Raw genomic sequence first — 17,798 nt, forward strand, 5'->3', positions numbered from 1 at the left:
TGGGGCGCGGTGCACGCGCGCCGGGCGGCCTCGGCGGCAGCGCGGGTCGCGCGCCCCTCCCGTAAAGGCCGCCTGGCGCCCTCCCCTCCCCCGCGGAACCCTGGGAGCGGTTTGAAGTTAACCGCCGTTTCCTCCCGGGCTCGCGATGTGGCTGTAACCGCCCGGCATTGAGGGGGAGGAGGCACGAGAGCGGGGCGGGGAGAGAAGGGCGGCTTGGGGCAGGGCGGCTTGTCTTTGCCTAAAGCTCAGGTTCCTGCGGCTCCCTCGCCGGGCAGGGTGAAGTGAGAAAGCGGCCGCTTTGCCGAGGCCCGCGGACGGTGCGCGCCCTCGGCAGCTCCTGTTCCTGCCCCTCGGATCTCGGGGGTGGGGAGTGAGGAAAGGAAGGAGCCCGAGGCGATTCCGGGACCCACGAGCCCCTCAGCACCCGAGGAAGGGGGTAGAGGGGAGAGCGAAGCAACCGCTCTTCCCTGTTAGGCGTCCCGGTGCTGCAGCAGGCTGGCCCGCAGGTAAGGCTCCTTGTGGCTCCCGCACGAAGAGGGTGAGGGCCGGGGGAGGGTGTCACCTACGTACAAACCCGGACGGGGCGGGGAAGTAGGGTGGGAACCTGGTTCTTCGGGTTGGAGAAGTGGGGAGGACACGGCGCTTCGGCCGGGACTCGCTTGTCAGGTAGGCGAAGGGAAAGGGAAACAATAAAGGCAACAGCTCCAGGCTGTGATGTGCGCCCCCTTCTCTCTGGCCAGTGTCAGACTTGGTGTGCATGTAGCAGGGAAAGGCACGGCCGTCCGACCCCTTCCGGCGTGCAGTTCCCACACTCCGGGCTCGATCTGTTTTCCCTGGTCCGCAGGCCTGCGGGAAGGTGTCATTCACACCCACCCACGCGCCCTTCCCCGCTGTGGATACTCTCCTCGAGGCTGAGTGGAAAAGGCGGAATGAGGGAGAGGGAAGGAGAGAAAGGAAGGTGTCCCAAAATCACAGCTGCTCGTATTTCAGTGCCTTTCTCTTTCATATTTCCTCAAAGTGTATTACTGCATCCTCAGTATTTCCCAAAGCGGCAGGGTGTACTCCCTCGGTAGACGGTTATGGGAGGGTTCAGTCCAGTCAGGCTTTCTGCTTCTTCTTAGCTGGGCTTTTCTGGTTTCAAATCACACTCTTTTTTTTTTGTTTTTGTTTTTTCTTAATATGCTCTGCTGTTATGATTGCAAAGAAAATGTTGTGATGTTATCTGACCTTAAGAGAGATCGGCGCCTTCCTGAGTTTGGAAGGAGCCTGAAAATATAGCCATGGGCTGTGATCTGCCCCATAAGTTTAAGGGTTGCCAGTTTGGGTCCTAACATGATACTTTCACCAATAACAAAAATGTATTACAATGAATCTGTATCATCTCTTTAGTGACTCCCTCATTCTGTAGAGACCTCTAACTGTCTTGGGTATGAAATGAGGAAGAAGGTGTATGATCAGTTTTATTCCTTCAAAGTGACAATTTTAGCTTCCAGCATCTTTGGAGATCTTAATTTTTTTGTATTTTTCCTGTAAGATCAAATCAATGCTTGTCTGGTGAGTTCTTTAAGCTTTCATTTGTGTCTTGGCTGGCAGCTATTTAAATATATGACCTTTGGGGTCCAGAAATAAATATCTTTTTAATACGTGTCTGCTTTCTTAGTTAATGTAATTGCTTAGTGATGATGTAAGAATAGATGAAAGGTGCTCTAGCAACATGAAATACTGTTTGACATACATGGCATGCTGTACCTAATGTTTGTTTTTGTTGCTTGAGCTTAGAAATGTTTACCTTAGAGTGTGAAGTCAGTTTCACCTGAACTGAGCTGTCTCTACCTGGGAACTTGTGAATAGAGGAAAGTTTTGTGAAACGTGTGAGGTGTAAGCTTGTTGCCCTTAAACGTCAGTACCTTTTATGAAACGACTCCAAGGGAAGGAGCTCATTTTCATTATGACTCTTGTTATACAGATGACATAGTATTTTAACATATGCAAATTTTAGAAAGCGCAGTTTAAATTGGAATCCAAGTCATAGAGCTTTGTGTAGTACATGTTACATTTTTATATAGAAAACAAGCTAGACTTTCATATAGTTAGTGTGAAAATTGTAGTGTACCTATATCAAATAGAAAAAAAAACCCAGACTCTAGAATGGTATAACATATACATACCTCCAGTATATAATGCCAACAGAGGATGAGAAACCAATACTGAAGAAGTTTGATACTTACTGTGTTGTTGGCTGTATTTGTATTTGTAAAATCCTGATGTGAAGCAGTGTGGTGATACTTACAGGGCTGTACAGTTCGCTAGTACGTGCTAGTGATTAGAGATGCTTTCTGAGGAAAATGATCAGATTTATTATCTTGAATATCCGGAAACTAGATAACATGTAAGTGTACACAATGGATGGGCAGTTTGTCTGTGTGACCTTATGTGTCCTACAAAGTATTTTATGCATCTTGCAAAATATGTTATGTAAATAATGCTGTCTACTTTTGAAGATGATAAAGTTTTTTGTTTTTTATTTTATTGTATAGTCATGTATAGTTAGAGCTGCTACAAGAGGAGAGGTGAAGGGGCACCTCCCCAAGGGGCCAAGTGGGAACAAATATTTCTAAGCCTACTGGCTGCTATCTGAGTAGAGGGTTAGTCAGCAAGAGTTATGTCAGCTGATGAAGAAGCAGCAGGTGGAAAAAGCCATAAGAGGTACCCAGAAGAAATTGCCCTGCTTGGTGCTGTAGCTTTTCTTCATTGCACTGAACTGTAGCAATAGTAAAAAAAAAATGTAGGTGTGTTCTAGATAGGAAACTGTTAATGGAAAAATATCTTAAATAGTTGCAACTTATTACTGAATGTGGGCTGTTACCATGGGGCTCTTTGTTTGTTTAATTCATTAAAAAAATGGAGCCTCAATATAGTAGCAGTATGTTTTTTTAATTTTAATGATCTTTCTTTTGCAAAATGACACAAGGATACTCATTTTGAAAAAGCTGACAGCGTAAAAGTGCTGTTTGCTCCATTTTAGAATAAACACACAAGATTCTTCTGACTTTGTTTTTTATTATGCATTCCCAACATTTTTTCCTGGTGCTCATTATTAATGCTGTCATTTCCTCCTATTTTAAAATCACGTTTGATTTCTTAGTCTGTTTCTGGAACTTCAGCATCTATGGTAGCACTGATTATAGAAAAGTCCAAATGTGTTATACCACTTCTCTGAAACCTACATATGCTTCATGTTGTGCCCTGAGATATCCCTTGGTGATTGACCATTGTGAGAGCTTTGCAGATATTTCTCGTTACTGGTGATAATATCCTGTACCTAACACTTTATCATCTTGTGAAGTAATGGTATCTGCAAGTGCAGCTGTTGGCAACTGACTGACAAAGAACTCGTAGTTCATGTTCGTATCTCGTAGTAAAATAAGTGCCACTGCTTGAAGTGAGCCAGTTTGATCTGCGTGGTGATGTCTCAGAATTTTGGTAGTTTGGGAGGACAGAAGAAGGTCACCAAAGATAGCTTGGTGGGTCTGAGATGCTTGGTGACCTTGCAGAACTGTAAGGATACGTTGGTACGAATACTCTATTGCATTGTTTTGAGTATATCAATGCTAGCCAGGCATAGTTGCAGTTTATAGCTCCATCAGGCAACACTTTTACACACTGCATAACGGCTTTTTGATTATCTTATGGTGAGCTTTTGTTCCTCTATAGCTCCATAATGTGGAAGAATTAAGGGATTTCAACTTCTTCTAAGGAATTGTCATTCTCTTTTTAAACACCATGAACTCAGAAAAAGTTTTATTTCTCATATTTTAGAAAGGCAAGTAAACTGTGAACGTATTGCATTGTGGGGTCGACTGCAATTCTCAGCTTGTAGCAGACTAACTTTCAACTATCCAGAGGGTAACTTTTCTTTTTCTTGAAGAGTAGAAACTTTGTGCCAACAGACAGAATTTGAGACAAATAACTTTTTTTAATGGAAACATCATTCATTAACTGGAATAGCTTTACTTCCATCACAGTGGTAATAAGCACCATAATCTTTCAGCAGACAGTAATTATATCACTTTCTCAGTCTTTGTTTTTTCCCTTCAATGTTAGGCTCTTTTACTCATATTAGCAGCTCTTTTTTGCACTGATTCTACTGTGAATTAAATCTTTTCTGAACAAGGGTATTGAGAATGAAAATATTAAATGAGTTCTCTAAACTATTGTATAAATAGCTGTTAGTTTCTACCACCCCTGCTTTTCAGTGGGTCAGTTGCCCTCTGATTAGTTAGTACATGCAGTTCCTTTTCTTTCTCAAGTGTTTTGAGGCCTGTCTTTCAATTGAAATACTAATTCCAAAGAACATGCCCTTGTATGTTAGTTACTGGGGAAGACTATTATGTTAGTCTTGCACAACTTAAGTAAAGTCATGTTGTATTTTTATTCTATATCCATTGATTTCCCTGTCTCCTTGGGCTTGTTCTCACACAGCACTAAAGGCAAAAGCTAAGAAGATTGTAGTTTCCAGTATGATTCCTTCTCCTCCCTAAATGTAAATGCTACTTCTGCTGTTTTGCAGTAATAATAATAATAACACCTCTGACTTGTTAATACATCCTTGTTGCTAGAGCTGCAGTTTCATGAAACAGTTCTTTAAAATTTCTGGGATGGGAGCTTTCCACTGTACTCCTGAGCATATTAAGTTTTAGAATTCTGCTTTAATTCTGCGTATAGTAGCTTCCATACCTTCACTCTCACTGTCTACCCTGCATTTACACCATTGCTGGTAGCACTGATTTGTTGAAGTGAAGGGCAAGCATTCAGTGAATTTATGAAATCATTTTAAATCCTTTAATTTCAACTACTATCATCATTGCATAGTAGTCCTGCTTCTTAGCTCTTTGTTTTTAGTTAGGTGTCTGAAAAAGCTTTTGCTCTCTTTAGTATATTTCACAAATACATTCTTTTGGTATTTTGAACATTTGTGGAACTACCATAAATAAAAACAAATAAGTAGTGATTCATTTTGATCAGCAAATGAGATTATTTTGTTGCTCTTGAGTGTTTCTTTTCCTCCCTCTCTTTATATTCATCCTCTGTATTATTAATGTCTTTCTAATTATTCATCCAAGTAATCTTTGTTCAAATTTTTTCTTTTAGGTTTTTACACTGTTTGATTTCAAGAAATTCTAGCCTTCTTCTGTATTCAGATTTGAGTTCCTGTCTCCCATTGACTTCATTTCCTTTTTGCTCTTATGAAATCAAAGAATTACTCAATAATTACAAAAGCTTAGTGCTGTGTCTAGTTTGTTAAGACTGATAAATTTCTGTATCAAACCTAGTTTTTTATATACCCTAGTTGTGAATTCAGCTGATAAATACTACTGGGAAGTTGGTCATTATAGGTTATCTGTCTCATCATATTTCAGGGATAGTTAGCATATTCCAGCATCAGGAGCAGTTAGCAGGATTCTGTAGAACCTCTTCTGTGGTCCATTTGATTCACTTACAGATGTTTAAAGATGTGTGGCAGCTCCAAAAATTAACTTTGCAAGTGGACAACCAAAGTCATGTAAGAAGTTTTTGGGTTATTATGGATAAAAGGTGCAGCTCCTTCTCAGGATTAAAAGAATTGACTTTTTTAAAAATACAAGCTTCTGTGTCAGTGGCTTTGGACTCCAAATGTAGAGGCTGCTAGCTTGTATTCCAGTATTAGGAAGCTATGACCCTGGTTCTAAAAACCAGTGATTATAGAGCAGGACTGCTGCTTTTTATTGTTAGATCAAATATACAGAGATTGTTTCTACACAGGTGAATTTTAATTATCTTGCAGTGTTATTTAAAAGAGGAAAGCCAAGTTTCAGTCTGTTTATTTATAGCCTGTTCACACTGTAGTATCTGAATGCCTTGCATGTATGTGATGCCAAGTATACTGGCAGAGACCCAGACATCAGAACAGGTGGTGCCACTGAAGGTGGTGAGTGATATAGCCTTAAAGTGTAGTGTAGCTGCTTTTTTATGTAAGACACATCACAATTCTAGGCAGAGAAACAAAGAGAACCTTTACACCGCAAGTCTAGAGTTAGAAGGTAATAGGAGAAAGAGTAGACAGCAATGTTTAAGGAAGTGATGAAATTTATACATACCTGAAGTGAAGACAAATGAGAGAGGGAACCTGGGGAACTTCCTCACAGGTTTTTTTTGTTTGTTTGGGAACTTCAGGGATTTTAATTTGGGGAATTAAATACAGCAGAAGTCAAGTCAAGCAAAGGTGATTTGTTTTGCCCCCTCTTATGCTATACCTGGCATCATCTAGGGTCACCTGATAACAAGAACTTGCTAGTGGTAGAATAGAAAAATCCACTGCATCCTGACTACATATGCTCCTAATAAAACATTCTAATGTTGAAGACTTCGTGTATAAGCTACTTTTCAACCGTGCTGCCAGTATCTATGTAGTTATTGTGCTATTAGTATCTATTTTGAAGTTTTTTTAAAAAAACATGTAAAAAGATGTGCTGTTGTAGCATAAAGCATTCTCTCTTAATATCTTAATGTAAACTGTCTTTTTGTAAAGAATTAAAGGGCTGTTAAAGGTTGGTGTGGGAGAATCATAAGGTTTCAAACACAGGGGCTTTTCTGGTAGCTAAAACTGCTGGGAATTTTGGGATAAAGAGTAAATGGAATGGAAATGATAATATTTTGAGACAACCAAACATATGGGCTCTTTTGGAAGAGAGGAAAAAAAAGTGGTGCTTACTTGACACTTCGAGTGATCCTTTGACAGCATGTCACCTCCCTCGTCACCTTTCTTAAAATCTAAATATATTAGGTTTGAAAGTTCAATGCTGCTTCATCAGTTATCTGTAATACAGCGTGTAACCCAGCCTACAGTAAGAACTAAACATGTAATAGACATGACTTGGGAATTCTGAACTGTAAATGCAGCAGGCAATAATGTAATTTCCCTTTATCATCTTTTATCGTTTAGGTAGACTGGTGTAACAAACTGTTCTTTGTGTGGTTTTGTTTGTTTTGGGGTTCTCAAGTTATTTTTCTATAAATTCTATGGTTATGACCTATATTAAATTCTTATCTCATGCAGCAAAATATTTTTTCCTGTAATTTACAAGTTACAGAAGTGAAGCACCTAAGGAATATTCCTGCATGCATCCGAAATATTGGTCACCTTAAACTTTTCTGAGATGTAACATCATCACAGCTTTAGCATTAGACTTGTAAGTTCGTAATAGAACTGGAGCTCTTTACTATGGAATCGTATAATGAGACATGAAATATTCTGAGATATGTCAACTAGATAAAAATTCTTTGGAACAGAAGAAGCTTGACAAAACCCTTGAAGGAATACTAAAACATCTTGCTAAAGATTGCTTGTGTTGAAGTTTACTTTCAAAGCTGTCAATAGTAATTATAGAATCATAGAATTGTTTATGTTGAAAGGGACTTCTGGAGGTCACTGTGTCCAACCGGTTGCTCAAAGTGTGGTCAGTTAGAGCAGGTTGTTGAGGGCCTTGCCCAGTCAAGTTTTGAGTCTCTTCTGGATATTTCTTCAATGCTGGAGATTTCACAGCCTCTCTGGGCCCCTTTTCCAGTGTTTAACTACTCTCTCTTCTGGGGTGCAGGGTCCCCTACTTAAACATGCTTCCTGTTGGAGATGTGGGTGCTCCAGATTTATGTGTACCCATGCTGCTCCCTAGAATCTGCTAGTGCACATGCTGGTGAGAAGGCACCCCACAAGCTCACATGCAAGGTATGGGTTCTCCTTGCTTGTTGCACTGTGCACTGGCAGCCCACTAGCTGGAGTGCAGGCAACTTGCAGCCTCCAACAGGGAGGCTACACTGTCTGGCCTAGGCAGAGGTTGTGATGCTAGCAGGGCAACTTCAATATCAAACCTAGCAGTACCTAGATACCTAGCAGTATCAAACCATGCTTTGACTGTTGGTGTTTCTACTAAAGGGACTTTCCCCGCTGGTGCAGATTTTTGTGCTTCTTTTATACTTCTTTTCAAGCTTATTCCATTGTTGCAGAAGTCTTTTTGAAATTCCCTAGTTACTATTTAATCTAGCTGATTGCCCTCTTCCTCTTTAACATGATCAGTTTGGAGCAAACATCATCTCAGACAACTTTACACATTTGATTCACACATACTCACATTCCTATCTTCACAGGTGTTGTTATACAGGCTATTTTGACAAGGGTGGGCCCTGCAAGGGCTCCACACATGTTCACTGCCTCACTGGGCAATGGCCCCACAGTTTTCTTGGTCTTGCTTTTGCTGCCAATGTCCTTATAGAAGTCTGTCCTGTACTTTGCAGCCTTTGGTTTTGACTCCAGCTGAGCTTTGGCTTTACTAATTCATCCTTGTATGCAAAGGCAATATCTCTATATTTCTTCAGGTAGTCTGTCACTGCTTCCTTTTCTTGCTTGCTTGCCACACTTGCTTGCCTTACTGCACAATGATTTCTGTACAGTTGTGCTACTGTGAGACTCAGATGAAGAGCTTTTTGCTCATTAAAAGTATTTGCATTTTTTTTAATCCACTATGATTTGTGTATACATTAAGTAATTATTGTCACTCTGAAAGTGGCTATACTAAAAATAGCTATATAAGTTATTACAATCCGTTTCCTAAATCGGTCTGGCAGCTAAGAGAATCTTACTGAATTCACAAACCAGTTAGTTGTCTATTAGAAGTGCCATGTTGTTTGAAAGACATCCACAGATGCAGTTCAAGTCTATGTTATATGCAGTTATTCGGCAGATTTTACTTATGTGCTAAATATTTAATTAAGAAATGCAACTTTAAATGCGCAAATTAAAAGAAATTAATTTCAGGCTCGATGGTCTTTTTTAGTGGATAGATTTGAGTTGTATTACATGAACTGATTTATCATAAAATTATTTCTTGACTTTGGTAAAATATTACCTTCTAAAACCCTTTTATAGTAAGGGAGTATTATTTTATGCATTGATACAACTTCTGTTTAGTGCTCTACTTCCCTCTTTATTTGAAGCCAGCTGATAAGAACTACTTAAAAGCAGTGCAGGTTTTTGGAGAGCTTTCTTCCAAATGTGGGCAGCAGTCTGTAGTTCTCAGCTTGAATTTCAGCCTCTGAGACATCAAAACTGCTTTCCAGGTAAAAACATGCAAGTTCATCTGAGTACAAAGTATGAGCTTGCTTGCTTGCTTGTTTTTCAGACCGAAAAGATAGACTCTTACTGAATAGACTAACAGCAGCAGTACTTGTCCCAGAAGACCTTAGTTCAGAGTCTCCCTTTACTATGAGTTCAACCTCTGCTTTCCTACTTCCAAGAACCATCCCAACCTCTAGGATAAGAATGAGGCTGGAATCTTGTATTTCTTGTTGAAAGTGTGCTGCTATTTAACCTCCCAATTAAAGCCAAAACCAAAAAAATCATACTGTGAAGGAGGCACAAATAAACTAAAGCATGAGCCACTGGCAGATGGTATAGACCCTCTCTGGGAGGCAAGTCCTGTATATTGGCCCAAATGCCTTTATTTTATCTAAAACTCTGCACTGCAAAATGAATAAGCCTATGGAGGAATGAATGGAGGTGCTTGTTCCCCCTCCTCCCTATCAGAAGTGTGTTCATCACTGGGCTATAGAACTGCACTTTCTCTGGCCCCTTCAAATGCTGTATTTTTGTTCCTAAGTATTCTTCCACAAACACTGCAAACTCTCCTTTAGGGTTTTTACATAATGGAGCTGTTGTGCACCTGCAGCATTTCATATGTTTTGTATTGGTCTCAGAACAGCAGCTGGAAATAAATAAGATTATACTGCGTAATAGTGGTATGTGTCCTATGCAGATATGTTAAAAAAGGGGACTGCTAATTTTAAGTCTTTGTTTTCTTTTCTCACATCAACAAATAGTATGATTCGCTCCTCTAAGCACATAGAAAACCGTAAAATACATGCAGAAGTTGAAGCAGAGAAAAAGACCTCCTCCAAGGAAGAGAAGAATAGAGGCATGAAGTTATGGGGGGGAAAAAAAAGTGTAGAAGCTAAAACAGAGAACTGTGGTGCTACTTGATATCTTTGAGTTCCAGGAAGTGCCCCATATGTTTTGACTTTGTGATTGTTGTATAAAAATAAATTAAGAAATGCACTTGCACAAAAAATATCCTCGTCCCATTCTTTTTTTTCTTTTCAATCAAATTGAAAGGAATTCCTGAGTGTCTGCTGGTTGGATCCAGTATGAAAGATAGTTCTTGCAACTTTTTTTTTTTTTTTTTTTTCCAAAAGAGGATTGCTGATACAGTTCCATGTTAGGCCATTTCTATCTGCATGGAAGGAAATCCTTGTTCTAAAAAAGGTATTTTCCCAAGCTCTGTGTGGGACACTTACCTCTTTCATATCAAATAGCTGAATTGCAACCAAATTCTGATCTGGCATTTGGAAGGACCTGGATGTCTGGAAGTAGGGTTTCTTTAGGATCTTTGAAGAAATTATTATTATTAATTTTTAAATGAGTAATGTTTTGCTGCCTGTGGCTGTATGTGTAAAAACAAGTTGCATTTTGGTTTGGTGATGATTTTGGTATATTTGCAACTGATGGCAAAGGTGTTTGGAAGAAGACTACAGGGTGTTTTATGTTTCACAGTGGGTATATGATTTTGTATGTTTCTCTCTTCATTTTCCAAATTAGGAATCTAGTTAGGCAAAAGAATTGTTTGTTTGTCCAGAAATGTCTTTACTGTAGTAGGTGGCACATGTACTTCTCACTGGATTTTAAAGCTACATTAAAATGTATATAAGCCTCTTCTAGCTGCTTGGTTGCTTTGAAAAGACTCTGTGAATCTTTCTGTTTTGGAGAGGAATGTGTAATTTTAATTCTTGAAGCATTGTTACCTATAGCTTCTCCAAAGTCTATAAAATTAAACAGATGCTTATTTTTAGGAGCTGTGAAAAGTGACAGGGTACTTGCATGTCTTCAGTTAGCAGCAGTTGACAGCTGTGCACAGCCAAACACTTTGAAGCTGTAGATTCAAAACTGATAGGTTTTATTCAACAGAATTCTTAAAAGGGAAAAATTAACTGTGCATGTGCGCCTTGTAGAGGGCAAGGGTATTTTATAAAGCTTCCACAAGATTTTGTGATAGAATTTTCCCAGAAATACAACTGCTGGAGAAATTTGTGCCAATGGCATGTAGGTTTCTTGAGTATTATATAGGTAAAGAATGGGGAAATTTAATACTTTTCTTTCTTTTTTTTCATTTCAGATCTGAAAACTGAGCTTTTTCCTGTCCATTCTTGCAAATACAGAACCTACAGAATAAAAATGGGGACTCCTGGATCAGGAAGGAAAAGAACTCCAGTGAAAGACAGATTTTCTGCGGAAGATGAAGCTTTAAGTAACATTGCCAGAGAGGTTTGTTAATTTAAAATTGTCTTCAATTTCAAAATGTGGATAAAAGCAAACTTGGTTAACTCAGTATCCAGAAAAATTTAAATGTATTGAGCTGTACATTAAAAATATCAAGTGTAATTAACCAAAATATGATAATTAATACAAAATAGAAACATTTTCAACCACTACAGTATTTCAGTAAATGTCATTTTATAATGATGCGTCTTGTATGATTTAATGTAATTTTACAGGACCACATTTAAACCTCAGAAGATATTTCTACAAGTAGCTATATGCTTTAAATAACTGTCAGCTCAAGATGAATGAGAAATCCAATTGCTATCTTAGTCTAAAACTAAAAAAGAACTCTACATAATGCAATGGGATAAATGTGATGTGCTGAAGATGACCAGTGCTATCTCTTAGTGTTGAATGTGTAGTAGTCATTATTAAAATGATTAAGTGGTAACAAACATATTCTATTTCAAATGTTAAAAGTCATAGATCTGTCAAAATAACATATATGCTGTACCAGGACTAACTTAGCAGCGTCACCAGCTCAAAAATAGAGAGCTGAGGTAACCAACCAAAAATGCTATTAACAAGAAGTTGATAAAGAAGTGGAATTTTGTCCCACCACATATAGGAAGGAGACAGCTGGAATTTAGAGTCCTACAGGCCTTTATTCGGACTTGAGCTTTTCTGAGAAGAAACATTGTTGACTGTTAAACAAAAGCCTTAGTACTGATTGTATGGAAGGGCATAGAGAAGTTTTGAACTATGTTATCTACAAAGCTGCTCACCCTGGTTGACATAAATAAATACAAAAAGTAGGTTCTTATATATATATAATTTATGTCTGTGTGTATATATGTTTTTTATATATACACATATAAATATATATAAAGAAAATAACACATCGTGAGACAAAATAGGTTATAGGTCTTTGAAAACACAGCTACTGTTTTTAACAGTAGTTATTACTGAGTGTAAATAAAGGAAATGCTTGGTCAGCAAAAAGTCATTTTCATGTATTTGATAACTTTCTAAAAGGTTATGTTGACACCAAATCTAATGGAAGTTCTCACAGCACCAGCTGCCTTCTTTGTGGGGCTTTGGGCCATGTGCTGTCTCTTTCCTCAAGCTCCATCTCTCAGTTTGGGGGAAGAATATTCAAAGGAGGAGAAGGAATGTGTCTTTAAACTTCTTTCAACTGTGCTCTGAACGGTCCCAGTAAAGTAACATCAACTTGCAACCTAGTCAGCCTAGAAAAAAGTAGTTGCAATGAAGAGGTGTAATAATTATTATCTTAGAATTATTGCTATTTGTAGGGTTTTATGTTCTCTTATGCCCCCATCCCACCTCAATTGAAATTGAGCATGAGTGTAAATTAAACAAAAAAGAAGGGATTTTTTTCCCCTTAATGCTGATTTAAGCTAATGTTAAGTTTCACAGCCGGAGGTGTTATCTCACAGGGATGAATTGAGTTGTATACATCTATTCCAGGGATAAATATGATGTGAAGTCTTCCCTCCTTTTCTATCAAAAATGAACTGGAAAACAACCTGTTGAAAAACTTATATAATGCTGAACAGTATGCCTGATTAATCTAAATCTGCTGGAGATCGCTATAATTTTTCTGCTGCTTCATTTAGAGATAGGCATTTCATAGTGTCTTTAACACTGTTTCATGTCTATTAATAATTTTTAAGACCTGTTTGAATTAAGTTGTCCTAAATGTTCTTCTGATTTCTTTTTTAATTATTATCAGAATGACTACTTTTTTCCTTTCTAATGTTCCGCCATTTTTCTGCATTTTTATGATCAACTTTCATGGCTTTTTAGGGAGAAGGAAATTTAACATATTTTAAAATAAAATGATTTCTTACCTGTACATTTTCATTCTCCAGGTTACATATAGCATCATATGATCTTTTCTTTTGTGTTCCCATCTCCAGGTTTCAGTTTAAGAGTCTTAGTTCTACTTGCTATTCGACTTTTAAAAATTGTGTGAGAAGTTATGTCATTATGAATGTTTCTTATGACAATACATACTACTGTCATTGTTAACCCCTTGGTCTGTGTAGGTCAAGCTGGCCTTCTGATCCTGCATTGGATAGCAGCTATTGTCATTGCATTGGTTGCTGTAATTCACAGCCAACTTGTTCTAAAGAAAATACTTCTGTTACTTCAAAGGAACAAAATGCATTTCTTAGTGTATAACAGCAGAAACCAGTTAATAAATCTAAGTTCTGTCTTTAATCACAGCTGGCTTCACTGTGCCATACCTATGCCTTATCATTTGAGACTGGGGAAATGTTTCTGTTTTACTATGCTGGCATATGGCATGCCAATTCTCAGTGCATGAATATATACAATAAGTAAACCATCTCAATTTTTGTTAGCACTGAGATCAAGCTATCTACTGTTCTGAGTCCATTATTTCAGCAACATGGCTTGTTTGTCTTTTTAATGTCAAAGGATATTCTTCTGAAATTACCTTTTTAGCAGATGTTACTTGCAACAGTTGAATTCAGTCTTCTAATCTGCAAGTCGGATGCCTTGTGAGGGAAATGTTCCACAAAGTTGTGCTAGGCATCAAGAAATGCTAACCAGAAAATACTGAAACAAAAGGTTAGCACTTGAGAATGATCTTGGGGCGGGGGGGGAGGGGAAGGGGGACATCATGGAAGTATTCTGGGGTTCAGAGCAGTCACAGAATGGTACTGGGATTTGGAGGGAGTTTGTCTGTAACACTGGTGAAGGCTTTTAGTGTAGCATATGAAGTTCAGGATTTATTTTTCTCCAAAAATTCATATTTCAGAAAGCACTAATATCGTTCTTCCTCCCCACTCTAATTTGACAAAATTGAGATTTCTTAATTCTGCGGGATGTATCAAACCAGCGATATCCTCTTTTCGGTACCATCCCAGCCATCCGCCCTCTAGGAAATTTCAGGTGAAGAATTCTTTGGTACTGATCCAATAAAGCTGTTTCTGTGTAGTTCTGCACTGCTTGAACATAATCTGTCTTATTGTTTGAAAATAGTTGCTGAAAGACCAGGTCATTATCATGGGATCTGAAGGGCTTGGTCAAACTACTTCCTCCTTGTCAGACGGCTTTAGTTTTCACTCTTTCCACTGCATCAGAGAACTTTTCCTCTGGTAGTTTCTTTTCCCCTCCTTGTAACCTTCAAGCACTGTTATGTAGAGAGTTCTTTTGTATCTTTTGCTTACTGTGGGAGTTGGCCACAGATATCAGAAATAAAGAATCCTATACCTTTAAGTCATGCAAACTGTAAGATTTTGTTTACTATTTTTTTCTAGAAAAAAAATTGTTGTGGGTGATCAGAGAAAGAGTAGGGACATCAGAAATTAGTATAGAAGAAACATATATCTGAGGAGGTTTAAGAAACATGTTTGGCACATGAGTGATGGTGCTGCCTCGGTCCCGGAGACAGGAGGTGAGGAGGGAAAAGTAGTATGAGAAGAGCAAATGCAGAAGAAAAGAGCAGCAGTAAAGAGAAATAAAGCAAGGACTGTGTTTACTTATTAAGAGCTGCTGAAATAAGCATTATACTGCAGTGTGTAATAGTGTATCAGGAAATAAGATGAACCTTTTGAGAATACTCATTCTTTGCCAGAGCTGGTACAGAGTCCAGGGTTTTCAGTGAAATGTCCTGATGACAGAAACGGAACATGGTAACTAGGCAGAGGTAGCTGACTTGCTCACAACTGCCGTCTTGTGGAAGAGAGACCCTCCCTTGCTGGAGCCTCATGTATACTGGAAAATGTAGGCTTGTTAGGAGTTGTATATAATGTTACCCATGATGGCAATGTAATTTTTAACTGTGCTTAATTAAAAAGTATTTTTTGTAGGGGAATGATATTTTTATTATAGCCTATTTTTTTATCCTTATGAAGCTTTTGTTCCGAATCTGAGCTAATTAAGGAACCTCTGTCTCTATAGTATGAAATTTAAAAACAAGCTACTATCGTTTCATACTGAAATTCTTTCTTGCAAGCAAGGGGAAGGAGAAAAATGTCTGTCAACACTATGCAGTTCTGCTTATTCTTACTCAGCACTGGCTGGGGGGGAAAGCTCCTACACGTTAATTCTATTACTACTAAGGTTTTTCTAATTATTTTTTATGCATATCCTTTGATATCTTGGTGAAGGACTGTGAAGACACTATGAAAAAACACCTCAAAAAGGGAAGACTCCAGACTCTAATCATATAAAGACATTCAAATCCAAATCTGATCTTTTTCCCTTTCTCTTTTCTTTCTTTCCAAAAACATCATGGATTTAACTGAAGAACTAAATACTATCCCTGGAAGCTGAGATAAAATGGTGTGAAAGACTTGCCAAAGATTTTGGCAGAGCATATATAAAAATACGAAGGAAGAAAGAAGAAAAATGCAGTAAAGGGAGACAATTTTCTAAATCATTGCAAATAGCTGTTAGTAATTGTTTTTAGGTGGAAAATAAGGAAACTGACAGACCGTGCCATCTGTAATGGAAAGAGAATGTTCTATTGCTACCCAGATTTTTAATAAACATATGCAATAAAATAACTTAGAACTGATTACTGCTTCTAGCTAGCTTGACTGCTTGAAAATAGCCATAATAGGTATATTCTTTTGGAGTGAAATGTTGCCTGTGCAGATGCATTGAAATGCTACTTTTATTTTAATAAGTTTTAATATCTGTTTTGAAATGAAGAATTCCAGAACTTGGCAGTGAATGGGTGTTTTTGTTCTGTTACACAGAGCAGAGCTGATATCCAAAGAAATGCAGATAGAACACTTGGTTTAAAATCACACTTGTCCTTAGGATGAAGGTAAAAAATAAGGAATAATGAGTGTGCATTTGTGTACAAAAAACCCAGAATTACAGAATGATCCTTTTCTATCCTAATAAAGTTTTGAGGGCTTCTTCTTTGTGCTGCTTTTCTTTCTATTCAATCTCTTTTGTTACAAGGATCTCATCTTCAGTCCATGTTACTCTTTACCTTATGGCTCCTCTTTGCTCTGCTGAATATATAACCAAGGGATTCTTTTCCCTTCCAGCCATTGGTGTAAGTATACTGGTGTGGATTTAACAAGTTTGGAGACCATGTCTCTTACTTGCAGTGTCTAAGAAATCTCAGTTATCTCATTTCTTTATAGCAGTTGGAAATTCCCTTTAGAAGCTTTTCAAATAAAACTTTTCAAAACTCCTAGGTTTTGGACAGTCCAGAATATAATTTTTACTTCAGAAAATAGGAACTTGATATGTCATCTCACTTTTAAACAAGCTGTACTACAATTAGGTGGTACTGTAGTGTTGTTTTATCATAACTGCATGTCTGTTCTAGAGATTGTACATAGAATAATGAGTGCTGAAACTCTGATATCAAAACTGTAGTGGCCAGTCCATAGATTTCTAAAACTGGAATTTGTTTAAAGCAGGCTCTAGAAAACAACCTTTGCTTTGAGTCCCAAGCTCTTGTGAGCAAGGAATAGTGATGTATTTAGAATGCTCTTCAATTCAATTGCTGATTCACTTAGGAAAGCGTTAGAATGTGACTGCCTGTCCTTTTGCTTTTTTTTTTCCTACAAAATTAGTCTAGTTTTCTTTTTTCTGCCACTTTCATAGTCTGAAATAGCTTCTTGTTTTCAAGGCAATTCCCTATGCAAAACTGCTGCAGCCCTGCATTTCCCTTAACAGATACCTACTGACTTGATTTCAGCATAGCTGAAGGATTTTGTCTGTGAGAAGTTTATTAGTGAAATTTGTTTCATGACAGCTTCCATGAGCTTTCTTCAATAACACAACAGGGTGAATAGTAGCATCCAGGAGGGAAGTAGTGTCCTTTGGAATAAAGGTTATCCCTGTATTTATTTTACCTTTGAATTTCAATTACATAGTTATCAGGATTTGCATGAGTACTCTATTAACAACATGAGGACTGCTCTCTCTAATAATTCAAATGAGAGTAGGGAATTATTCATTGTGGTGGCCTTTCAAATTTCAGTGTGATTCATCTCTTGCCCTAAATTGTGGTGAAGAAAATCTGAACTATGCTTTCATCTAATTTGCCAACTTTGCCTTTTTGAAATTTCCTACTTTTCAGATGAATCTGGTTGCTCAGATTAATGTAATACTGAATCATTAAAGATTTTGCTAAAGCTATTCTCTGAAAATGTTCTTTTTCTTTAATTTCAGGTGTAATCTTTACAACAAAACTCTTTGAGCAATTTTTCTCAATTTTATCAAGGGTTTAGTGAATTGTTGGAGATGGAGTTTCCCCTTTACTGTAGGAACGTGGTGAATGTGAAAGTTCGGTCTCTGGCTGTAGGAATAGGAATGAATGGTAAAATGGGAATTGATTTTTAGCACGAGTCAGTAAATGAATGAACTTTCTTTC

The 17,798-nt window shown here is 38.0% G+C and overlaps 1 protein-coding gene across 14 annotated transcripts in view; it reads left to right on the top strand.

Moving 5' to 3' along the window:
* The first annotated feature begins 21 nt into the window (after positions 1-21).
* LRRFIP2 (LRR binding FLII interacting protein 2) overlaps positions 22-17,798 on the top strand; it is a 61,400-nt gene continuing 43,623 nt past the window's right edge. For 9 of the 14 annotated variants that reach the window (XM_026067965.1, XM_026067951.1, XM_026067956.1 and 6 more), the window contains exons 1-2: positions 22-506; positions 11,259-11,407. In XM_026067965.1, the coding sequence (XP_025923750.1) occupies positions 11,318-11,407 (90 nt within the window). In that variant the 5' untranslated portion in view covers positions 22-506; positions 11,259-11,317. Of the gene's footprint in view, positions 507-642; positions 667-11,258; positions 11,408-16,158; positions 16,230-17,798 lie in introns of those variants that run through there. The other 5 variants (XM_026067964.1, XM_026067963.1, XM_026067962.1 and 2 more) reach the window with 4 other exon arrangements.

This window comes from Apteryx rowi, unplaced genomic scaffold, assembly GCF_003343035.1.
Source record: "Apteryx rowi isolate R43461 unplaced genomic scaffold, aptRow1 scaffold_265, whole genome shotgun sequence".
Lineage (NCBI taxonomy): Eukaryota > Metazoa > Chordata > Aves > Apterygiformes > Apterygidae > Apteryx > Apteryx rowi.